At 48.1% G+C, this 24,760-nt stretch overlaps 2 protein-coding genes and 1 non-coding gene across 3 annotated transcripts; all 3 read left to right on the forward strand.

Annotated features, from left to right (window-relative positions):
• The first annotated feature begins 415 nt into the window (after positions 1–415).
• DDX41 (DEAD-box helicase 41) lies at positions 416–13,175 on the forward strand. Its single transcript, XM_033140460.1, has 16 exons — positions 416–527; positions 1,359–1,518; positions 1,609–1,683; positions 1,955–2,015; positions 3,950–4,086; positions 4,792–4,864; positions 6,142–6,295; positions 6,461–6,597; positions 7,504–7,666; positions 8,821–8,952; positions 9,294–9,365; positions 9,606–9,702; positions 10,377–10,526; positions 10,828–10,899; positions 11,233–11,343; positions 11,873–13,175. Exons 1-16 carry the CDS (start codon positions 525–527, stop codon positions 12,007–12,009), a joined length of 1,734 nt encoding a protein of 577 aa, XP_032996351.1. The 5' UTR covers positions 416–524; the 3' UTR covers positions 12,010–13,175.
• On the forward strand, positions 12,826–23,624 carry DOK3 (docking protein 3). Its single transcript, XM_033140461.1, has 5 exons — positions 12,826–12,882; positions 16,245–16,535; positions 17,739–17,832; positions 20,581–20,753; positions 22,502–23,624. The coding sequence occupies exons 1-5, from the start codon at positions 12,826–12,828 to the stop codon at positions 23,321–23,323; spliced, it is 1,437 nt and encodes a 478-aa protein (XP_032996352.1). The 3' UTR covers positions 23,324–23,624.
• Positions 19,370–19,478, forward strand: LOC117043047. Its single transcript, XR_004426134.1, has one exon. It is a non-coding gene; the product is annotated as a U6 spliceosomal RNA (small nuclear RNA).
• Positions 23,625–24,760: the final 1,136 nt, after the last annotated feature.

Below are 24,760 nucleotides of genomic sequence, written 5' to 3' on the forward strand. Positions count from 1 at the left end.
CCCTGCGATGTGCGGGCATCTAGAGCGCTTTCCACTGCCTAGTTTGTCCCTCGGCGGCTCCCGTCTTGCGCAAGTCCTTCCCAAGGCCGTGTGGGGGCGCGGTTGCTTAGCGACGCAGGCCCTTGCGCGCACGTGTTCCTAGCGGCGGTTCCCATTGGCTCTGCGCGTGTTGTCGTGCGGGAAGAGTCGGCGTGAGGGGACTGCGCTGAGAACATGGAGGCCGGAAGCGGCAGGAAGGTAACGAAAAAAGAAGCTGGACTTGCGGGCAGGTGCTTCCCCAACTCCCGACCTCGTTCCCCACCCCCGAGACACCAAAGGCGGGGAACCCCCCCCCCGCCATCCCAGACCCCCCCCCCCCCCGCGGTGGGACGGGAGCTTCTGCTCTTCTGAGTCGGATATTTTGATTCCCGCAGAGGCAGCACGAAGCGGAGTCGGAGGCGTCGGGCGATTCCAGCGGAGGAGAGGAGGACGCCCAAGACGACGACTATGTGCCCTACGTGCCCGTCAAGCAGCGCAAGCAGCAGATGGTAAAGAGGGACGGGGAGTGGGGAGGGAGGGAGAGAGAGCGAGGAAGGGGCTTCTGGTCTCTTCCCCCCCCCTCCCCCGCCCATTGCTCGCCCCCTGCGCTCTTCTGCCCACCCGGTCTGCAGCCAGGTCATGCGCGCGTTTTACTGGAGAAGAAAGTCTCACTTGAGTTTGTTCGGGTAACTTTAAAGGATCGCAGGCTGAGCAGCTCCTCCCTATGTCCCGTTCTCTATTTTGGCTGACCCCGGTCTTCGGCCTGGTCTCTTCAGCTGGTTTCCAGAAAGAAAGGAGGGATGCCACGGATCTGGTGCCATCTTTGCTATGCAAAGGCTTGAATCCTACTGTTGATGTTTTTACTTATTTATTTGGCCTCTACCCAGTAGTCTTAAAATCCACATTCCGTTGAAAAGAAAGCTGAAAGGACAAGTCAGGGATTTCAAAATTAGCATGGAAATGGGTTATGAGTGGGAGGTTCCACTTCTTTATTTTTTCTTTACTGAGGATTTGTAAGTCTTGAGGAGAGTTCTGAAGAGGATGTAAGAGGATCGCAGTGGTACCTCAGGTTAAGAACTTAATTCATTCTGGAGGTCCGTTCTTAACCTGAAACTGTTCTTAACCTGAGGTACCACTTTAGCTAATGGGGCCTCCTGCCGCCGCCGCCGCACGATTTCTGTTCTTATCATGAAGCAAAGTTCTTAACCTGAGGTACTATTTCTGGGCAGCAGAGTCTGTAACCTGAAGCATTTGTAACCCAAGGTACCACTTGCAGCTAAGGCCTTGGATCCAATGGGTCATTCTAAGCTCCTAACTCTGCCTCTTTTCTATATATTCAGCTGCAAAAGTTGCTGCAGATGCGCCGAAAGGGGGCGTTGGAGGAGGAACAAAGGGACAGTGGTAGTGACTATCATGGCGACGAAGATGACATTCCTCTGGGTCCACAGTCCAATGTCAGCCTCCTTGACCAGCACCAGCACCTCAAAGAGAAAGCAGAAGGTAAGAGTCAGCATGTTTTGATGGATCTGTAGTTAGGGAGGGGATGCTAGACCAAAGAGGTATAACTGACAACTTTGTTTTTCTTCCCAGCACGTAAAGAGTCGGCTAAAGAGAAGCAACTGAAGGAGGAAGAGAAGATCCTGGAGAGTGTGGCAGAAGGACGAGGTGAGTGCCAGGGAATATTTTCCCAGTGATCTCTACAGTTCATTGATACTGCACAGAAGTGATGGTGATGTGGAGGAAGTTTAAAGTGTTTCACCTGGGAATCAACAGTTAATGCCGTTGCCTCCCATCAGTTGCTGCAATCATAAATAAAAGCCAGTGTGACAGAGCAATCCCCTATAGATCCTTTGCTTTGCTCTCCATTTTGCTCTGATGACGAGACCACCTGGTCCTTGACTTTATGCTCACTCATTGTTTTCTTTCTCTCATGCAGCTCTGATGTCTGTGAAGGAAATGGCAAAGGGCATTACATATGATGATCCCATTAAAACCAGGTAGGTTTTGCAGGCCATTCATACAATTTAAATGATGCTGTGGGTAATATTATACCCTTCCAGAAACGTGATCTTGTTAGGATCACCAAGAAAAGGTATCAAGATGTGAAGTCACTTGTTTGCTGAGAAGGACTACCAAGGGTTTTATTTTTTTTATTCGATTTATATAACACCCTTTATTGAAAGACTTCAGAGCAGTGTACAACATTGTTCTACGACAACTTCTACCATCCTTGACCACTGGCCATGGTGGCTGAGACAGATGGCAATTGTAGTCCAATGTGCTGCCCTCCATATGTTGTTGGACTATCTACATTACAGATATTGGTGTTCGTGTGCAATTTTTTTAACTTTGTTAAACTGGGAGTAGCTCTGGACTGTTACGCCATTCATAACATAGACTGCAGCAGACATGATATTCACACTGAAGGAGAAAGTAGAGGATAAGACAAGCAATTGCTATCTGAAAAGCTACGGATAGAGAAACCTCTGGTTCTCCATATGTTATTGGACTCCAACTCCCATCATCCCTGGCCATTGGCCACACTAGCTGGAGCTGCTAGGAGTACAGTGGTACCTCAGGTTAAGTACTTAATTTGTTCCGGACGTCCATTCTTAACCTGAAACTGTTCTTAACCTGAAGCACCACTTTAGCTAATGGGACTTCCTGCTGCCGCTGCGCCGCCAGAGCACGATTTCTGTTCTTAAGCGGAGTTCTTAACCTGAAGCGTACTTAACCTGAGGTACCACTGTAATGACATTTGGAGGCCCACAGGTTCCCCTGCACTAAATAAGCCTCTGAAGCATGTTGCTTATGAACAACTTAATATTTGCTTCACGAGATGATTACACTTGTAATATGACAATATTAAGAATAGGAAAAAGACACCTTTCTGTTCCCTGAAAGACTCAAAAGCAGATTCACTTCATAGCTCTGAGCATGAGGAAGATTGAAAACTAAATGGCAATAAATTGTCACTGCACTCCAGAACTTGCAGCAATAACTTTTAAAAAATTATCCAAGAAAGGCCAAGTCAGGTTTAAAATTATATTAAGTAAGGGAAGATGCAACTTGGGGGAAATGCTGATTGGAGGATTTTACAGTTTGATCATAGAAGATCTTACATCCTAGTTTTTGTCAGCATTGCTTTGATATATTTTATTTGCCATCTGGAGGCTGGCATTTCCAGAAAGGCTAACTTTCTAGTGTTGAAAGTAAATAGGTATTGCCTAGGAATACCTATTTACTTTGTAGCTATTTTATATTCTGGAAACAAAGGAACTAGTCTCTCTCTCTCTCTCTCTCTCTCTCTCACACACACACACACACACATTTAAAAGTTTTTGTTTTCAAAAGGTATGAATTTGCACTGTGTGCAGTCCTTCCCATTACAAGTGGAATATGAAGTGGCTAAGATTTTCTGAAGGGAAAGGGGCTTAGCACTTGCATTTATATTAGAAAGGTACAAGGTACAAGAATCATTACTTTTAAAAGGCTGTGAGTCTTTCTTATTGCTTGAGCAGCTGATCTATATTTTGAAATCACTGTTACATTGACGTGGATAAGTATTCAAACAATGTCCAGCCTCGAGTTAAGTGGGATGCTTTTGTCAATGTAAAAATCAATAAATATTGCCACTGCTTCTCTGGGTAGCACGTCTTGTACTTTATATTGTAACTTCCAAGCAGGAAGGCAGATTCACTCTGGAGCTGAGCTGTGCTAATGGACTTACTAATTTCCTCCTTTGTGAAAAGCCCATGCAGTCTCAGTACTGTTGTCAGAATCACAATCACTTTTTGGAGAGTCCTGTTGAGGGTTCAGCACAGACATAGTTATCTCTGGCTGTATTTTATTTATTATTCCATTTCAGTATCAGTGCCCTGCATCTTGTATTCTTGTTCCCTGCTGAAATTTCAGTGTGTTCTTTTGCCAGCTGGAAGGCTCCTCGGTACATCCTCACTATGTCGGAGGCCCGACATGACCGTGTGCGTAAGAAGTATCATATCCTTGTGGAGGGGGAAGGCATTCCACCACCTATCAAAAGCTTCAAAGAAATGAAGTTCCCACCAGGTAAGTGACTAAGGTGGTGATTGAAAAAAACAAGGAAACCGTTTCTGAGGAGCATTGTTTCACATGGGGGAGTTAAAAGGATTGACCGTCCTTTGACCTTAGAGGTCAGGGCTCTGCTCTCTTTACCCAGCTAATATATTCCAAGGCAATGATGGGGAGCCTGTTACCCTTTAGATGTTTCCCACCAGCAACACTTATCTTGGTCTGTAGTGAGGGATGCTGGGAGTTTACCACAGGTTCCCCATCCCTACTTGTAAGGGCCGCTTCTCATGCTACCTTTTATGCTTGGATGCACAAAGCAGAATCCAAAATATGCACGCATCATTTCAAAAATTAACGATAAAGGCATGTATATACTTGCATTTGGAAAGAGGGATCTACTAATATGTGCATGTAATTTACATTTGACACCGTCTGTGTTCTGAGATAAATAGGTAATAAAAATAAGCATCAGTAACTGCCCTAGGTGTTCACATTCTTGTTCTACAGGTATGATAGGAGATATTTCTGTTCTCTTGTCATCCTGGATAGCTCATTTGGTTAGAATGTGGTGCTGATAATGCCAAGGTTGCAGGTTCTCTCCCTGTATGGGATGGCTGCATATTCCTGCATTGCAGAGGGTTAGACGAGATGATCCTCAGGGTCCCTTCCAACTCTACAATTCTATGTTTCTTTAGCTTAACGTGTGTCCACTTCTTTCTACAGGAATCCTGCGAGGTCTTAAGAAGAAGGGGATCCAGCAACCAACCCCCATCCAGATACAGGGTATTCCCACCATGTGAGTGCTGCTGGAGGTGTTTAAGCAGAAGCTCGATTTGCATCCATCGGGGGTTCTCTTGTTGGATCCTGCAGTGTAGAGATCTTTCATGGTGCAGCGGTTGGATTGGCTGCCCTTCAAGGTCCCTACCAACTCTATGAATCTAGATTTGCACAGTATTTTGGGTGCATATTTTCAGTTTTATGGGAATTCACTATGTACTGAGCAGTAGTGACTGGTACCCATTGGGACTGGCAGGGCGGAAGGAAGGGAAGTCAACAATGGGTGTCGCCAGAGCCAATGACAGGCAGAGCCAACACATTTCTAGTTCTGCCCCCGGTCTCCCTTCTCAGATATAGAAGGGCAACTCTGAGACTGTCAAAGGCCCTGCCCAGCCAAGGAATCCACACAGCAGATAGTTAACTCTTTATCGTCAAAGATAGCACTTACAGTCGCTTCTACAGCTCTGGATATCCACACACACCAGTCTAATAGCTAGGCAACTATTCCTTTGTCCATGCAGTTGCAGCAACAGGGGGCCACTCACCCTCTACCAGTTTATGCACCTTCCCCCAACAGAGGCTGCATACACACAGCCTGAGACTGTGCTTGGGTGGAAACTTCCCCTGCTCATCCCTTTTCAATCCCCTCCTGGTTCTGGGAGACAGTGGTGCAGGGGAGGGTGGGGGTCCCTCACTTGCCTAAGCTGCCTCTTCCTCCTCATCTCCAGACCCATCCTGTGCTCCACCCTCCTGCTCTGAAGCTTTCCCTGTTTCTGATTCTTGTCTTCTGGCTAGTACAAGTCCTCACAAACCACTGCTCCCCTCTCTCAAGTCAGACTCCAGCCCCTCTGCTCTGGTGCACACTTGGCAGCTGCCAGCCAGTCCCTGACAGACACAGAAGGAGGGAGCTGAGGTAGGCAAGTGGGGTTGGTGGGGCAATGCCCCGTTTGCCCTAATAGACAATCTACTGATACTGAGGAATGTACGTCCTGAGTAAAAGCTGGTACCGAGGACCATAGCTGTCCATACATTTCCAGCCTTTTCTTTCTTACCATAAAGGCTAGAAATATGCTTTCTCTAAAACAAAGGCTGTATGTCTTTGCATGTTGTCATAGTTCATAGCCACTGAGTTCCTTTCTGGATGGATGCACTATTTGGGCACCTAAAAAGCAGCAGATTGTAACCTGTAGTAGTGGAGAGTCTCCTCCACACCCATCCCATATCCTTCCTACTGTAGCCTCAACTCCTTCCAGCCTAAACAGGTCCCATTAACTTGCTCCTTTCTGTCCCCCATAGCCTTTCCGGCAGAGACATGATTGGCATTGCATTCACCGGCTCCGGCAAGACACTTGTGTTCACTCTCCCTGTTATTATGTTCTGTCTGGAGCAGGAGAAGAGGCTGCCGTTTTCCAAGAGAGAAGGGCCATACGGGCTTATCATCTGCCCCTCAGTAAGCCTCCTGCCATCCACTTAACTGGCTTTTTTTCACATGCTTTGATATTGGGGGCAGAGGGGAGCAGAAGTGAGTAGTGGTTGTGGCGAGAGAGAGAGAGGTGCCAATAGGAAGCACCTGGGGACTGTTAGCTGCTGGCTAATAGAACTTTTGTTTCTGCAGAGGGAATTGGCTCGCCAAACCCATGGTATCCTTGAGTACTACTGCCGCCTGCTGCATGAGGATGGGATGCCTGCCCTGCGCTGCGCCCTTTGCATTGGAGGCATGTCTGTCAAGGAGCAAATGGAGACCATCAAACAGTAAGACCAACATTGGGGGGAAATAAAGGAGCTCTAGAGTTGCAGAAGAAGGGTTTGGATTTGATATCCTGCTTTATCACTACCCGAAGGAGTCTCAAAGCGGCTAACATTCCCCTTTCCCTTCCTCCCCCACAACAAACACTCTGTGAGGTGAGTGGGGCTGAGAGACTTCAAAGAAGTGTGACTAGCCCAAGGTCACCCAGCAGCTGCATGTGGGGGAGTGGAGATGCAAACCCAGTTCACCAGATTACAAGTCTACCGCTCTTAACCACTACACCACACTGGCTCTCAATGCAGCTAATGCATGTGTCTGTCAAAAAAAAGCAGGGCCTCCCCGCTCTTGTCAGTCACCTATATTTTATCCCAGCCTTCTCAAGCCTGGTATCCCATAGATGTATTGGACCACAACTCCCAGCATCCCTGACCATTAGCTGGGGGTGATGGGAGTTGTAGTCCAAAACATCTGGAGGCCAAAAGGTTGAGGAAGGCTGGTTTATTCCAATCGGTTTGATATTCGCTGCTGCTTATTTCAGGACTTTGTTGTTCCATCTTTATTTTAGTCACCAACATTAAAAAAAACACCACCTTTTAAAAACAAATTGCTCTGACAACCAAACTGACTGTGAATGCATGGCCAACGCACATATCTGACTTGCTCTGCTTTCCTGCCTTCCTGTTTCTCCTGGTAAAGCAGTGAGTCCAACATACAGGCCCTGCTCAGTCTAACCAGTTCTTAAGGCATTTTGAAGTGCTGGGCTTGCAGAGGGAAGGGTTCAGAAGTGTGGAGGCAACGGGACATTGGTCCTTCAAAGGGGAACAGCCATACTCCTACTCCTGAACTCCTTGTTCATGCAGATGCTACCAGAAGAGGGCCTTCTGCAGCTCTGACTCCTTCTCTTCCCACAGCGGTGTGCACATGATGGTGGCAACTCCAGGCCGGCTGATGGATCTCTTGCAGAAGAAGATGGTTAGCCTGGACGTCTGCCGCTACTTGGCACTGGATGAAGCAGACAGGATGATTGACATGGGCTTCGAGGGAGACATCCGCACCATCTTTTCCTACTTCAAGGTACTGGGCGAGACAGACTGTACTTCTGCCTTTATCTCATTGAATTTGGCAGTTGCGTATTACCCTCCTCCTGGACTCGTGTGCTTTCTGGTGCCAGAGGCATGGCCAGTGTGCTATCAGGTAGCACTCCACTAGTTTACTTGAACTTTCCTCCTTGCTTTGGGTACTGATGCTTCTGGCAACAGTGGTGTTCTCCCTGTCAAGATGAAAACATGCAGACTGGTGCTGGGGACAGGACTTAACTGAGCTTGGGGGTTGTTTGGTTTATGCCTTTGAACTTGTTTTCAGACCCAGTAATCTACCCTGGAGCTTGGAAAGAATAACAAAGAAGAGCATGCCTTTGCCTCTTCCTTGCTGCAAATTAGCAACAATTTGGCCTTGTACCTGGAATTGAGGGTGGGATGGAAGACTCTGAGGTTAGATTTTGTGATTTCTAGTCAGGTTTGAGGCCTGGCAAGTTTCTCCTTTGTAGAAATTACCCGCTGTGCAGAGAGCGGCATATGCCCAAATAAACACGTAGGAGTTCACAGTAAGTTATCTTGTGAATCCCTCTTTTCTTAATCCATATTCAGCATGTTAGCTGTTGCAGTGCAATTGGTTGGACTGGTTATATTCAGGATTGTGTATCTATGCTGCCAAGTGGCACACACCTATGTCAAATAAAACTGGATCCTGTGTTTACTATGCATAACATAAATGGAGCAGAGTTCGCATATATTATTTTTGCATAATTTATTATACTTCTGCTGATTATGGGGAGGGGCAAGAAGCTAAGCAAGACACTTATGCCCCTCTTTTGACCTCTAGAAATTCTCCTGTCCTGTTCTTCCCTTCCTACCCTTGCCCTCTAGCTTCTGAGACTTTGCCAACCATTGCTTTTGCCTTTCATGTCTGTCTCTGCAGCCCATAAGGGCTAGTAACATGCCTTTTAGAAATGAAAGCTGAGATTCTTAGCTATTTTATTTTTTTTGCCCAGTACAAAGCGAGGTCCATTTTGAGAATCACATATGTGAATAAGATAGCCCCACAATTTCATTGACCCATTTTTTAGTGATCCCAGGGACTGCTTGGAAGTGGGATTCTAGGAAGTGTAGCATATTAAAAGGGATGTCCCTAGTTGCCCATTTCCCTATCATGACTTTTTCCTGCCTTAGGGCCAGCGACAGACCCTTCTCTTCAGTGCCACCATGCCCAAGAAGATCCAGAACTTTGCCAAGAGTGCCCTTGTGAAGCCCATCACTATCAACGTGGGACGTGCAGGAGCTGCCAGCTTGGATGTTATTCAGGTGCATTGCAGCTCAGAGAGCCTTTTGCATCACTCTTTCTGTCCCACTGTAAAGGGAGTACAAGTGATTATTTTACTACAGCACTTTTGAGAGAAGTGTTTAACGTTCTCACCTAATTTATGTCTATTTCATGCAATGTTATTCAGCAGGTTAGCCTGAGAGATGATAACCTGGCCGAAATAACACACTGAGCTTTACAGCTGCCTATAAATTTTAACCTGTCTGTTTTTCTGTGTCCAAACTCAACATGACACTAGTTCATCTGAGCCCTGATCAGCTGGTCTGTGGCTTCTGCCTTTTCTCACACCATGTGACCTTCGCCATTTTTCTCTTGTATCTAGGAAGTAGAGTATGTAAAGGAGGAAGCCAAGATGGTCTATCTGCTTGAGTGTCTACAGAAGACACCACCACCTGTGAGTACTTGTGCTCAGTCCTGACTCTGAGTCTCAGTGTTAGTTGCATTAAAGGCAGCATCTGAATTTATTCTGAAGCAGGAAATTCTAAAGAAGCAACTGAGTGCCATTCCTGAATTTTGTGGGGCAACCTGGTTCTGGAACCAAGGGTGGGAGCCTTGCTTAGGTGGTGGGAGTGAAGCATGTTCTTTGAGAACCCCTCTTATAGCTTGGCACTTTTGCTTTTTTGTTTGCGTGCAGGTTCTTATTTTTGCTGAGAAGAAAGCAGATGTAGATGCAATCCATGAATACTTGCTACTCAAGGGTGTAGAGGCTGTGGCCATACATGGTGGGAAAGGTCAGTAAGTGTATTGATTCAAATCTGCTCTATATCCAAGGGGAGCATGTACAGGCCACAGATTTGTAGTCATCTGCTAACACCGTAGAAGGAATTGAGAATATACGGCTAACAGAACTATTGGCTTGCCATGGTTACGCTTTTTTATGTCTGCCTTTCATTAATATATGGAACTGGTCAGTTGAATGGAAATGTGCCCAATTTCAAACAGACCAAAAGGCAAGTGTTGTCTTTTGTTGTGGAATTTGCTTCCATTGGGTGTGAAGTGTCAAAAGATCTAGAACAGGCAGTCAGAACAAGGCCAGAGGTACTTAACAGCCCTTTAAAGCTCCTCTGTATTCACAGAAATCATTAAACTACCTTCAGAGCTAGGTAGCTGATGGTTCTAGACAGTGCAGCGTTGGATGAATAATATGAGAACAGATGTGGAATTGAATGTGTTGGTGAGGACTTGTGGGGCATCTCTCCCTTCCAGTGGAGAATTTAGCCCTACATGTGGAGCTGTTCACTCTGGCACTTCATAGATGTGTCTGTGGGGACAATGGTCCTTTTGTCATGGGATTGTGAATAATTCTCGGTAGAGTATTTGAATGGAAACTCTTGTTGTCTTTGGGTTATGGGTGAATGGAAATCTCACTATTGCTGCCTCTAACACCCTCCGTTTCATCTTGCAGATCAGGAGGAACGGACAAAGGCCATTGAGGCCTTCCGGGATGGCAAGAAGGATGTCCTTGTCGCCACTGACGTTGCGTCCAAAGGCTTGGACTTTCCAGCCATCCAGCATGTCATCAACTATGACATGCCCGAGGAGATAGAAAACTACGGTACGTGGAGACAGGCTTGGCTTGGGATGGCTTTGGCTACCTGGTTGCATCCGCTCATATCCTTGCCTGCATGAAGAGCTTGTGAGAAGGAGCTCAGGCATGTGGGGAAACCCTTGTAGGTGAAACGAAACATAAACAAGTCATATTTGGCTGACTGTTCTGTACATAAGCTGCGCGTGAGTCCTTGAATGTGCATGGATAAATGAAGATTGATGGCCCATGGAGAACAGGAATCAAAAAGAGCTAAAAGCTTCTCCCTTAGCTGACTTACATGTTAATATATATGTATCTATTTTCCCAGTTCATCGAATTGGACGTACCGGTCGCTCGGGGAATACTGGCATTGCCACCACCTTCATCAACAAAGCCTGTGGTGAGGAATTGAGAGGGGCTGCTATGGTGAATAGGGGTGGGAAGTAGACTGCATGGGGGTGGGGCTGAGGAGCCGGGTCGGCAGGCCTGAGTCCTAGTAACATAAAGACTTACTGAAGAGCCAGCCAGAGCCATGCTTCCATGTGAGTCACTGCTGAAAATAGAATCCTCCAGGGAGCCAAGACATCACGGGTGGGTGGTTTGGGTCTATTGCGAGTGCCTGCCTTATGGAGACAGCTAGTCACTTCTGCGTGGGCAAACTCCTTTGGCTTCCTGGAATTGAAATCTGTTGTGCTTTCCCTGTGTCCATTCTAACTTGCTTCTCGGTCCCCAGACGAGTCTGTGCTCATGGACCTGAAGGCGTTGCTGCTGGAGGCCAAGCAGAAGGTGCCACCTGTGCTGCAGGTGCTGCACTGTGGCGACGAATCCATGCTGGATATCGGAGGTAAGCGATTGGGACAAGAGGCAACCGTCCTGTCTGAGGCTGTAGAGTTGGCGGGGTTGACTTCACCGGAGAGACAGCTCAGCTATAGCCAGATTGGGGCAATGGCCTCCTGAAAATAAATCGGGTCACGGTTCTTCAAAAGCCACAGAAGTCCTTATCTGGTCATTAGCCTCAAAAAGGAGATCAAAGTACTAAACAATAAAACCAGACCATGGACAGGCCTATCCATTGTTTCTAACAAAAAGGGAAAGGTTTGAAATCAAATTCCAGGCAACCTGTGATTCTGCAGGTGGTGGTGCACTCCCAGTCCCATCACCTCTGACCATTGGCCATGCTGGCTGGGGCTTAGGGTGCTGGAGTCCAACAGCACCTGAAGAACCACAGGCTCCCCGGCCCTGGCTGCAACTGAACCTGAGAGTGTTGCTTAGGTCTTTCTGTCTTCCCTCCTTGCCCCCTTCTTTCCCCCCTCTTGTGCCCCCACAGAGGGCCTGAGCTCTGGCTGACACTGTCCTTTTTTTTTCTCTTCCAGGAGAGAGGGGCTGTGCTTTCTGTGGGGGTTTGGGCCACCGCATCACAGACTGCCCCAAGCTGGAAGCCATGCAGACCAAGCAAGTCAGCAACATTGGGCGCAAAGACTACCTGGCGCACAGCTCCATGGACTTCTAGAGATGCTGCCATTGGGTCCAGCAAAGAAATGGACTTTGCTGCTGCTTTGGAAGGGCAACTCTGCTCAAATCCCGCTCTAGCATACTGTTTGCCAGCTGGAGTGGAAAAAGGGCATCACAGTGGACTTTCTGCATTTGGGAAGCCTAATGCTTCTTTGTCACTGTTGCTGATGCTGCCGCAGGATGGAATGGGAGATGCATATAATAGGATGACTTGTGCTTGTTTGGTGCAGGAGTTTGGTTTTGGCACTGCAGGATGCGAATAGATAGGTGGCGTGTCCTCTCTGTTTTAAGCAGGCTCGACACTTTTTTTTTCTTGAAAGCAGCAGGGCAGTGATGCAATAGGCCATTGCATCAGTAACTACAGTTAGGCTGCATTGGGCAAGCGCTGCTGTGCTCGGCAAGTCCCGTGCTGCTCCATTCCCCAGCTCCGGTAGTGGTTTCCGAGACATTCTGCGCCCCCTCTCAGAGAGGGACGTTCAGCCTTCTCCGTGTGACCCCACCTGTCTGTCCCCAGCCACGTCATGTGCCTCTGGCTGGCCCACTGCAGTTACCCTGCAGCTGCCGGAAGAGAAAGCTGTTAACCCACCAACGCTCATCAAGTCAGAAGTCCCCTGGGAGAGCCCGTGTCTCCTGGGACGGCTCTGCCTGTTGCAGCTCCCTATGTGCATGTAGGCCCCAAAGAGGAAGTTAGCAGGCAGAGGAAGTCACCAGCGCTATCGTACATACTGACTCATCCCTGTGGCAGCCACAACGGCTTGTGGAGCCTTGCAGACTGTCTTGCTCCTCACTGGGCTGCCCCTTCGGAGCCTGCCCCATGGAGTGTCCTGTGAAAGATGGGATCCTATACATCCAGCACCCCAAATTTGGGAAGGTAAATGGATGTGTGTGTCTGATTTGGTGGGTGGAGTGTCTGACCACAGGGAGCCTTTGCTGTATGGGTGGGCGGGTTCAGTGGGAATTTTGAGTCTCGTCAAATGCAGGGGAGCATTTTCCCTAGCTTTGCCTTCTTTAGGGCCCTGTGATTACACCCTCTGTACTGTAAGAGGGTGGCTGCAGGAGCTGTCATTGCTCGGCATCTTTCCCACCTTCTGCTTTGTCATGTTACTGTATTGTGAATTTACAGCCAAACTGAATGTAAATAAACTCAATAACAAATTAAAATGCTATATGAAAAAAGAGTGTACCTGAAGCAAGGTGTGTGGGAGAGAGAGGCGGGGAGAGAGACATAAAATAGGTAGGATTGGCCTGAAACTGCTACTGAGCGTGAGTGTGCAGGGGTTCTGCCTTTTAAAGGGGGGGGCAGTGCCTGGTCTTTCTCTTGCTGCAGGAGGTCTCTAGAGAACTGGGCGCTTGTACTTTGGCCCATTTATAGTATGTTGTCAAGGGACTTGCTTGACCAAGGCAGCCATGTTGCTGTGTCCTATCTCTTGAGGTTGGGGATTGACTTGGATCTCTCTCTGTGTGTGCACGTGTGTGTGTGTGTGTGTCTTTCTGATCAAGTATCATGTTGCAGGTGTTAGTGAACTCAACTGAAGCCTCAGGCTCCCCAATGGTGGAATTGACTGTTGTGCCAGAGCCCCCTTGGTGCCTGCCCATGTGCAGCGGATATGGCAAGGTGGCTGAAAAGAAATGGCTCAGTGGTTCTTTCATTTTCGGTCACCTGCCTTTTTAACGTCCAGGGCTAGCAAATGACACCACCCACACCGAAAGGCAGTCACAATTAGATATTTTTGCATTTCTTGGAGGTGTTCAAATAGGATTTCTTAACATTTCCTCCGTAAGTACGTCAATATTCTCCCCCACCCCCACCCCCAAATCATTCCTGAGGCCACACAACAAGCTAAGGTTTGAAATGAGGCCTTTCTGACTCTCAGCTTATGCTCTTAATCACTGTTCTACATCCATCACACATTGCTAGGAAACCTGGATCGCAAAAGTGGCTATATTGCTTTGTGGCAAATGGCTGCTGGCAAAGCGAGACTGGAAATGTCTCCAGCTGATATATGCTAAGGTCTAAAGGGTTCAGGCAGCATTGCTGACCTGCGATCTTGTTCTTATTACTCAGCAAACTTGACTTTACGGAAGTAGCCATAGTTAATCCCCATGGGCCCTGGGAAGGTGTCCTCCTTCCCCCCGTCTAAAATGAACACTCTAGAACAGAGGGAAGAGAGGAAAAGCCCTGTGGGCGTCTTCCATATTTGGTGCTGAAGTCCTTCTTAGTCCTCCTTGTCACAAGAGTAGATTGGGAGATAGAGCTTCCCCCGCTGATAATACCAGGCCTGCCTTGCATTCTCATGTACGGCTGAAAACTCCCTCCTTCTCCTGACTGTTAAGTCTCTGTACTAACCAACCACTTTAAACAACAAACAAGACCAACCTACCACCATCCAAACCCTGCAGTATGGTCAGCAGGGGCACATAAACTTTGGCTGATCTTGGGAGCCAAGCCAACCATTGTTTCTAGCCATTGCCAGAGTGACTTTCTTACTACTTGCTCCACAGAGACAAAGTGTACCTGCTGCCCAGTAAGGGGGTTTAACAGAGGAGGAGTGCTGTGCATGTGTGCGCCCATGCTTGGCTGCTTGCAATAGCACCTCCAATCGGGTGCTAGGACACACATCTTTAAAAAAGATGTTTTGGCACATCTCCATGGCTTGCTACCGGCTTAGAATTTTATTTTATTTTTTAAGACCAAAGTGGAGGCTTTTTTCTCATGGGCCAGCCAGATTGACATTTCTGTTTTCCACCAGCAACTTGGTGGCTACATTCGTAGACCCTCAGCTGGCATGCCATTTGTGCACTGGGAAGATTTGGTGCTTCCACTTGTCCTGCTGCGGAGTCCCAATCGTGAAAGAAACTGGACTGTTTTGAAAAGGAAGAGAAAGTCAGGTGGGAGTCTGGTGTTAGGTGAGCTGGAAGAGAAAGGGGCCAATATACCAACTGCGAGTGGTTCGACAGCTACGGCTATTCCTGGACTGGGAAAGCCTTGCCACAGTGGTTCATGCGCTAGTTACTTCTAGACTGGATTACTGCAGTGTGCTCTATGTGGGGCTTCCCTCGCGCTTGGCCCAGAAGCTGCAGCACCATTGCAGACAGGAGTGAGGCCTTGTCAGCATATAACACCTGTGCTCAGAGATCTGCTGTGGTTCAAAGTGTTACTGTTTACCTACAATATCACCTTACCCCACATGTGCCCACTTGACCGCTTCAATTGGCAGAATCGGCACTTGCAGGTGCCACATAATGCCTGTTCCACATTTGTAAGAATTCGATCATTTCAGGTGGGGGCGCCTACACTTTGGATCGCCCAGCCACCTCCACTGTACTCTCTTCAGCACCTGCTAAAAACATTATTGATTAGGCAAGCCTACCCAGACACTTAGAAAGTGGACGTCATTTGTTTTAGCGTTTTAACTTCTGTATGTCTTGAATTAGGATTGTGAATTTTCCTGATTTTACTGTTTTATCTTTTGTAAACTCTTTGAGGGTGTTTTTTTTTTTAACAATCAAAGCAGTGTATAAATTTAGACAACAGCCCTGAAACCACTACTGGCTGTCAGCTTTACACATGTTTTTTGGGCTTCTGAGGCTTCTGCCAGACATTTCACACACATTTTCAAGCCACCTTCTACTTCCATGGGGTTTAGAAACCTGCTTTTTTAAAAAAGTATGATTTCAGTGGCTGGCTGCAGGGGGAGGAGATGCTAAATTCCTGCACAATAAGTGCACAACTTACACACATTTCACTTGTGCGCATTTCGTTTTACACACTTGGCAAAAATAAATAAAAATGGGGCGGCCAGGGGAAAAAGATTTTGGCAGTCTCACCTGCCATTGCACCAATGTGTTTTGACTATACACAGCTTTGGCTTTCGGCACAATCCCTGGAACTTAGCCCCTGTGTAAACTGAGAGCTTACGATTTTTATCCCACTGCTTGCAGTCCATACAGATTTGTGTCTATGTATTCAATTGCCTAAGAGGGGTAATTGCCACAGAATTCTTCGTAACCTCTGATTCCATATACTGTACTTGCACCTGCTCTTAGCAAGGACTCTACGGGGCAATAAATCCCCAGAGAGGATCACGTTTCTGCTTGGGTAATGTGCCTTCCTGTGATGATGCTTCTGTTAAAGAGGCCTTTTCCTCTGTATGTGGATTTCCTAGTGCAGACTGTTGTTAACCGGTTCCTGTCCCTGATTGTGTGCTGTCACCCCTTGCCCCCTGCCCACAGAAGGTCTGGCGGAAAGTGTGGGCCCAGCTCTTCGCTGACAGCCCCTCTGGCATCGCACGGCTTGAGTACTTCGAAGGGCGTGAAGGGGCCGCAGCAGAGAAGGCCACCCTGAGGAAGGGCGAGCGGAAGGTGATCCGCCTCTCAGACTGCGTCTCGGTGGAGAGGGCAGGCGAGCACAGCTCCCCCAAGGACACCACGGCCTTCTTCCTGAGCATGATGGAGCGCAACTGCTTGCTGGCAGCGGATCAAGCAGATGAGTGGATCGAATGTATCTGCCAGCTGGCTTTTCAGGTATTGACCTCTTCATGTCTTCAATGGGAAGGCCCTGTGTCTCGCTGAATCACAGGGAGATTCCTCCTGGCCACAAATCAGATGTGCGGAATCTCAGAGGGGAGCCAAGCTGCTTCCTCCAGAGGTGGCTTGCAGTTGCAAGTTTCTGGCCCTCAGCAAGGGTTGGACTTTATGACCTCCAAAGTCCTTTTTGACCTGCATTCCATTGACTGAAGAGGTCCTAGATTTGACTGCTATGGTGGCCAATGTTCCCTGCCCGCTTGCTTAATGATAAGTACTTTTAATTATTTGTGTATTTTTATTTTTATTTTGGTTAGGTTCTGAATGCAAGGGTTTATATATTCTTGCAAAAAACAAACAAACCTTAAGGTTTATTCCGGGAATGTAGATAGGGATGAAGCTCTGGAAATTCTGTGCATGGCCTCTGGGTCTGAAATCTCTCTTGACATGACGTATTGCAGCCTGTTCTCAACCCGTGTTATTCAAAACATTGTCTCAGTGATTATAATGGGGCATACATTCAAGAAAGAATGCATAAGAATTTAACCTTCTAGGACACTCCTATGTATATTTACTTGAATACACAGTGTTCCGTGAGGCTCACTCCCACATAGGTATACACAGAATTGCTGCTTTAATGTGCAAATGATTTGCGCAATCTCTGTTTTCCAATAAATCCTTGGTCATTCCCGTTTGTTGCCACTTAAAAAGAAGAAAATAGCAGCCTAGTTTCCAAGGATGTTAGATGAGGAAGGTAATAAGTTTGTGGTGTTCTTTATGCAGGCAGAATGCTCCGTTAATGATGGTGGGGCTATGGTGAAACTGAGATTGAGCGAGAAAAAGAATGGCTCATGGTATTTATGCAGAGCTGTCAACTAAGCTCTTTGCAAAATAAACAGATCCTTTGTGAGATATAAAGAGAAGGAAAAGGGAAGGTATTAGAGTTGAATGGGAGGGTCCATGTTTTTAGTTGCTCATAAGAACAGTAAGGTGTGGAGCAGCTAAAGGGATGTTTCTGGCCCATAACAATGGAACAAGGGTTGATGGGCACATGGTTGAAATTGGCTTTGTGTTCAGGTTGAGGTTCAGGGGGAATAATCCAAATGTTGGAACAAGGCACCCTGCCTTTCTCCATTTCTGTGACGGTTTTCATCTGAGAAATGCTCTCCTTGCTTCATTTTCCCTTTGCTGTGCTGCACACAGAAGATGCCTGCCCCCTCGTCCACCTCAGTTGGAAACACACCCAGCCCACAGCCCCTCATGGAGGAGAACACCATCTACTCATCCTGGCAAGAAAGTATGTGCCTAAGGGGCAGGGTGGTGGGTGAAGGGCCTGGAACAAAACACCAGTTTCTTGTACTACCAAGTGGCAGCTGATAGAAGGAGAGGCCTTCTGGGAAATTCAAGCTTGTAAGGAGCTTTGGTGCAGCTGCGGGTGCTATATGGTGGTGGCAGTGGGGAACATGCAACCCTCCCAACTCCCATCAACCCCATTCAGCATGGAGGACCACAGATTTCCCATCTCTGCTGCACAGGCCCCAGTCCTGTGCTCAAAGTTGACCTACAGCCTTTCCACAGCCTTTCTCAAACTTGGGTTCCCGGATGTTGTTGGACTACAACTCCCATCATCCCTAGCTACCAGGACCAGTGCTCAGGGGCGATGGGAGTTGTAGTCAAACAACATGCAGGAACCCAAGTTTGAGAAAGGCTAGGACATTTGTGAAAACCCAAACAGCCAGAAAAAAAAACTCAAACAGCCAACCTCCATGCTGGCAAAAATGTGATAAGTTAAATCAGAGGTGAGGAACCTATTTCAGCCTGAAGGCCAGATTTGAACTTAATCAACTGTCCGGAGGCCGTATTCCAATGGTGGATGGGGGCAAAAGTAGATGGAGAAAAACAACACAAGAAAAATTCCTCTGTTATCACCTCCCTGCCCACCCCCACCTTGTCACCTGACACGCAGGCAAACAGCACCCATACATGCACGCACGCAGTCACATATACATGCACTTTCACACACCACACATACTGGCATACAGGCATGTGTTCACATGCACACACACTCAGCATTTTACCAGCCAGTGCTCTCTACCTCAGCACTAGGGTGGCTGGAAAGATCTATTTGCCTGCTCTTTAGATAGGATCTCTCAATCTTGACCTTAGCTCCTTAGCGCTAGGGTGCAAAAATGAGAGTATAAGGCAGCATTTCTTCCCACCCACCCCCTCTAGTACAGGGGTGGGGTGGGTGGGAGGTGGAAACGCTGCCTTATACTCTTATCTCTCATCTAAGTGCGGTGGTGTTCAGCACTAACACTGGAGATAAAGAGATCCCTCTGCCTGCTCTTCAAGCGCTTGTCGCCAATCTATGCAGTTCATCTATTTTATTTAACAAACTCCATATACCCCTAAGTGACTTACAAAACATAATGGTTAGATTCTGATCCTCAGAACGTGATAGGTGTGCTGATTGAGCCAGTAGTCACGCTAAGTTGACTAATGGTAAAAGCCAGAAAATGATGAAACAAGCCAGAAAATGACGGGAGATGAGAAGGGCTTGTTGGGACAGGCCTGGTGGGGCAGATTAGACCCACAAGCTGAAGGTTCTCCACTGCAGAGCTGAATATTTGACAGCATGCCTCCCTTTACTGGTACCCCCCCCCAACCTGCCATCTGAGGTATAGCTGCCAAGCCCCACCTGGAAAGTGAATCCATAGCTAAGCTGAAAAGATTTGAAACCAGGTGTCCAAAGTTCAACGCTCTAATAACTGGAGTCACCCAGCTCTTTTGAGCTGACAGCTTTACCCCACCATTCTTCAAGAGTGTCATGTGCAGTGCTCGCTTTGGCAGCACATATACTAAAAAATTGGGACGATCCAGAGAAGATTAGCATGGCCCCTGCACAAGGATGACACACAAATTCGTTAAGCGTTCCATGATAATAATAATGATAATAATAATAATAATAATAATAATAATAATAATAGAGTGTCATGTGTCCCTTTCAATGATTTCAGCATTAGAAACAAAGGACCCTCTAAAACAGGGACAATTAGAGGCAAAGTGTTCTTGACAAGAAGCGTAAAACAAACAGCTTTGTGTGCTCCTATTATTAGATAGGAGTTTCTCCTTGGCTGTTCCCACACTGTTCTGTCCTCCAGTGACTCTATATTTACTGAGGCAGATGGGCAAGCTAAAGAAGGAGTCTCATTTTGGAAGGATGTAAATTCACAAGCACCAGTGGATGTTCTGATGGAACGGGGGAATATATGTCTGAAGGGAACAGAGCAGTTCTGGAACAAAGAACCTGCTCCAACCATTGTGCACTCCACAACAAGGCAGTTAGGATAGCATGGGAGGAGGAGGGGGAGGGAAGCAGTCCCAAAGATGTCTTCAGCCATCAAAAAAAAAAAAAATGAGTCAGGGCTCTTTAGATAGAAGCACAACAAAAACATGGGGTCCTCTTCAGATTTCTGAATCCCTTTCCCACCAGAGTTCCACTTGCTCCTCCCCTATCAGTTTGCTCCTCCCCCTTGAGCAGAATACAGTTTTTAAAATAAGTTGACACATGTGCCCAGCTACTTAATCTTATTTTTGCAACCTCCACTCATTTTGTGCAGTTTTGGTTACAGTTGTACCTTGGAAGTTGAACGGAATCAGTTCCGGAAGCCCGTTCAGCTTCCAAAATGTTCGGAAACCAAGCCGCGGCTTCTGATTGGCTGCAAGAAGCTCCTGCAGCCAATTGGAAGCCGCGGAAGCCATCAGACAGTCGGGTTCCAAAGAACATTTGCAAACCTGAGCACTCACTTCCAGGTCTGCGGCGTTCGGGAGCCAAAACATTCGACTCGCAAGGCGTTCGACTTCTGAGATACGACTGTACTCTGGTGGTGTGCAGTTTTGATAAGTTTTTGTTTGCTTATTTTTTTTAAAAAAAGTGTGCTCACAGAGTGTAGTCAGAGCCATGGCAGGGTTGGGGGGAATTAAAACTAAGAACACGCATGGCTTTTGAGGGATTTGTTGACTTTTTGCAATGTCTTCTCAACAGCCTGCGAGTTCCCCGTGTCAGTTTTCCCGACAGAGGTGTCTGCAAGATGTCACTTGAAAGGGAACTACCTGATGACGACTTTACCTGAGCACCTGGTGCTGAAGGACGTGCACTCGGGGCAAGCCCTCTATACCTGGCCTTATGCCTTCCTCCGAAGATTTGGCCAGGAAAAGGTATGTTGTGTCTGTTTCCTCCTCCAGTGGCCCAGAAAACACCTGTCCTCTACTGACTACCCTCAGGAATAGCATCAAAGGCAGGGAACATCCTGTCTTGTCCTGCAGCTTGAGGACAGGGAGTACCCTCATTCCCAGTGGGCTGTGTTAGCAGGCCCTGGTCACACTTTCAACCCACAGGATGATTTCAAAACAAGCAGACCTGTCCCCTGTACAGGGATAGCAGATAAGTCTACCTCACACTTCAGGTGATGCTTCTTTCAGTGTGTTGCTGCTGGGAATGGTAGTATCTTTAGTAAATTCCCACACACCCTTTTCTGGCTTGGTGCATTGGGCTAGGAGTTGAAATGCTCACCCTCCCATTATTTCACCATTCACTTGAACACATAAAAAAAAAAAATTGTCCACCCACTCGTCTGATTTGACAACCCTGGAGGCTCCTCCCGCTGCCCCACCCACCTTCTTAATTTTCTGCCTGCTCCCGGAACTTTTTAAACCATCCAGATTAGACTCACTTAGAGCTATTTCATATGCAGGGACCATAGATCAGGTGCTGAATGCGTGCTGCCCATCTCGAAGGTGAAAAGGGATGCAGCAGAGCACATCCTTTGCATGCCGAGGGCCCCAGATTCGATCCCTGGCACCTCCAGTTAAAAGAAACAGGTAGAAGGCGATGAGGAAGAGTCTCTGCCCGAGAGCTGTGGCAAGCTAGACTGGGCATTCCTGGGCTAGATGGAGAAAATATAGTCCAAACAGATGGACCTTTTGCTGCTGGATGCCAAGGACAAGATGACGGCCTTCCATTCCATGCACAGAAGCCACCTGGGCTGACAGCCGAGTCTTAGCATTGGCAATGGCACAGCACCCTCTACCACTCCTGGGGGCAGCAGGCTATCCTGGCAGAAGGGGGTCGAGTGCAGGGCAGCCTAGTTTAAGGGACTTGGAGGAATGATGGTGGACTGCTGCCCTGCCCCCAGTGGTGAATGCTGCCCCTTTGCGACTGGTTGGGAGGAAGGCAGAGAGACCAACAGCAGGTGGCGCCAGATGACAGGCAGAGCCACCTGTGACGGGTTGTAAGTAAGAAGGCGGGTTGGGGTTGGCCAAGGGCAGGCTTAATTTGGTGGGACAGGGCTCCCTTTGCCCTGAATGAACCAGCCTGTGTTGCCTGCCCTCCCCCAGCATCTGGCCCCTTGCTTGGCCCTAATGGTAGGGCTGCCCTTGAGTCTGGCCCAATATAAGGCCTCTTCCAGGGTAAATCTCTGCCATGTCCAGCTAAAAGGATTTTGGGTGGCGTAGCAAGAGGAAATGTCTGGCTGAGATGCTGAAGAGCCACTGCCCATCATAATCCGGGGCTAAAAGGTCCCATTGACTTAAATCAGCAACTTCTATCTAGTCTGGTTTTTTTGGACCTGACTCCAATGAGGCTCAGCATCAGCAGACAACTATGGGCTGATCCACACCATACATGAAAAGCACATCCAATGTGTGTTCAAAGTGCATGGCTTCCCCCAAAAAGGAACCCTGGGAAACGGTAGTTTGTTGAGGCTGCTGGGCACTGTAGAACTACAGTTCCCCGGGTTCTTTGGAGTTCCTTAAACGTTTGTTGGGTGTGCTTTAAATGTTTGGTGTTGCTCTGCTCTGCTTTGCCTTAGATTCTGCATGGGAAACTTGAGCAGAGATATCAATGATGGCCAACTATGAGAATCACCTTAAGAAAGCACCTTTGTGTTCCCCCACTCTCTCCCCAGACGGTGTTCTCCTTTGAGGCCGGGCGTCGCTGTGAATCCGGAGAGGGCCTCTTTATCTTTAACACCGTACGGGCTGCGGAGATCTGCCGAGCTGTCTCGGCCTCCATAGACCGCCAGAAAGCCACTCTTCTGGAAAGAGACAAGAAAGCCAGCATCTCCCCAGCCCAGGACTGTATGCAGAGAGCAGGCGGCTGGTCCTGGCCCACCAGCACAGAGAGCCCGGAGGGAGTGCAGCCGCTGTATGAAAGAACGCCAACGGGAAGTGTGGACATGGGGTTCTCAGCAGCGCCTCCTGGCGGCAGCCGCTCCATTTCCCCAGAGTTCAAGGCTTCCGACTCGCCCATCATCTACGCTTCCATTGGCAAGAGCTTCCCTCTCCCGTTCCAGCCCTCGGGCAAGGCAGAGGCGGAACCCAAAGCGGGAAGAGAGCAGGGCTCGGACCACCTCTATGAGAACCTGCGCAGCCTGGAGCAGCAGGCCCTCTGTGCGGAGCCTCTGAGCCTCGGCTACAGAGACTCCCCGGAGGGCAGCGGCAGCAACGAGGCGTCGCCCATCTATGACAACAGCCCCGTAGCGGCAAGGCGCTCCAGCAGTAACCCTGGCTTCAATCCCAGCGCTGTGGGGGCTGACCCTACCCCTGACAGCCAGTGCCCTCCTCCCTCGCTGGATTGCCAGGGGCCTGAAAGTGGAGGTGAGGGCCGAGCCAAGGCCAAGGTGAGAGGGGCTGGGGCCTTCAAGCACAAGCTGGTCACTATGTTGAGCCGGGAAGGAGGAGCCAGCAAAGCAGCCGGAAAGAATGCAGGCTCAATGGACAAAGCATGATGGATCCCTCCAGCTGCCTGGGGTTTGGGGAGTCCCTTCCGCCAATTTAATCTCCTATTCCTCCTCTGCCTCCTCCTTATCAAGACTTTGGCAGGCGGGATCTATGTGACCTCAAGACGCAGCTTCTCAAATCGTTTGATAGTGACACACGTTGGAGGCAACGCTGGTTAGATGCCCTCAACTCCATTGTGTCAGCCTTGGTTCCTCAGGCGAAGCATGTCAAACTTGGGAACAAGGGGGATCCGAGGGACCAGGTGGATGAGGTGTACACTTTGGGTTTTCTTTTTCTCCTTTGTGTCTCAATAAATAAACAAAACAACGTTTCTTGGATGATCAAGTCCCTCTGTTGACACAGACTCTGCTTGGCTCTTTCTCTCTTTGCTCTTTTGCTTTTGAGACCACCTGTCACTGCTGCACTTCCCAGGGAGGGATCTTCTCATGGAAAACCCCCCGGGAACTTTGCTGATGTTATGAGGGCCAGCCTCACTCGGTGGTGAAGGGCATACTTGCTTGGCAAGTGCTAAATCCCCGGGATCTCTAGATGCAGGGCTGGGGATATCTTGGAGAACCCCTGCCAGTCAACACAGTATCACATACCCCTCAACTGTCCTGAAAAAACTGGGACATCCCACCGCCTAAGAGCATGGCAGCCATTTTGGGCATCACAATCTCACCCTGAAAAAAGTGCTTTTTCGGGGCCGTGATCTTGCACAAGTCACATGACTCATGCAGTAGTGCAGCCCTAGGAAGATGGTGTCCTAGATTTTCATCATGACACGTTGGAGGGTATGGTATCAGGCTCTCTAGATAGCCAGTGGCCTGACCTAAGGCAACTTCCTCTGTTCTTATCCATTTAGGATCCTAACACCGTCCTTTTATTGAAGTGATGGGGAACCTTTAACCCACTTGGACTCCATCAGTCCCACCAAGCATAGCCAATGGCAAGTTGTTGTAGTCCGACAACATACCAAAGGCCATAGGTTCCTCTTTTTGCCCTCTTTTTTGTTTGTTTGTTTGTTTTGCTTGCATGCTATAGTTATAATGAGCTTCAAGTAATTGCTCTATTCTTGCACTAGAGGGCAATATGCCCTCTGCATGTAACTGAGCTCCAGCTTGCTCCATGTCAGCCCCATGGAGACAAAGGTGGACCCTGCATGGCTTTCATATTCTGCTGACCAGTCAGTTGTGAGTGGAACGTGTGCTATTGTGAGGAGAGTTTTCTTTTAAATTATGTCTTGGAGTGGCCATTTCCTATTGTAAAGAGTAAATTCCTGAATTGGAATAATGGGGTGACCCTCAACAGAGCTCTAGATCCCAACCTCCCTTTTCCTTCTAATCTCTTCTTCAGTTATTTCTCTGGCATTTCTGGGCATTATGTTGCCCAGAGTATGAATTCAGCAGTACTTAAGAGGCAGGGCCCAACCCGAGGTTTTGCTG

The sequence above is a fragment of the Lacerta agilis genome, chromosome 2, assembly GCF_009819535.1.
Source record: "Lacerta agilis isolate rLacAgi1 chromosome 2, rLacAgi1.pri, whole genome shotgun sequence".
NCBI lineage: Eukaryota > Metazoa > Chordata > Lepidosauria > Squamata > Lacertidae > Lacerta > Lacerta agilis.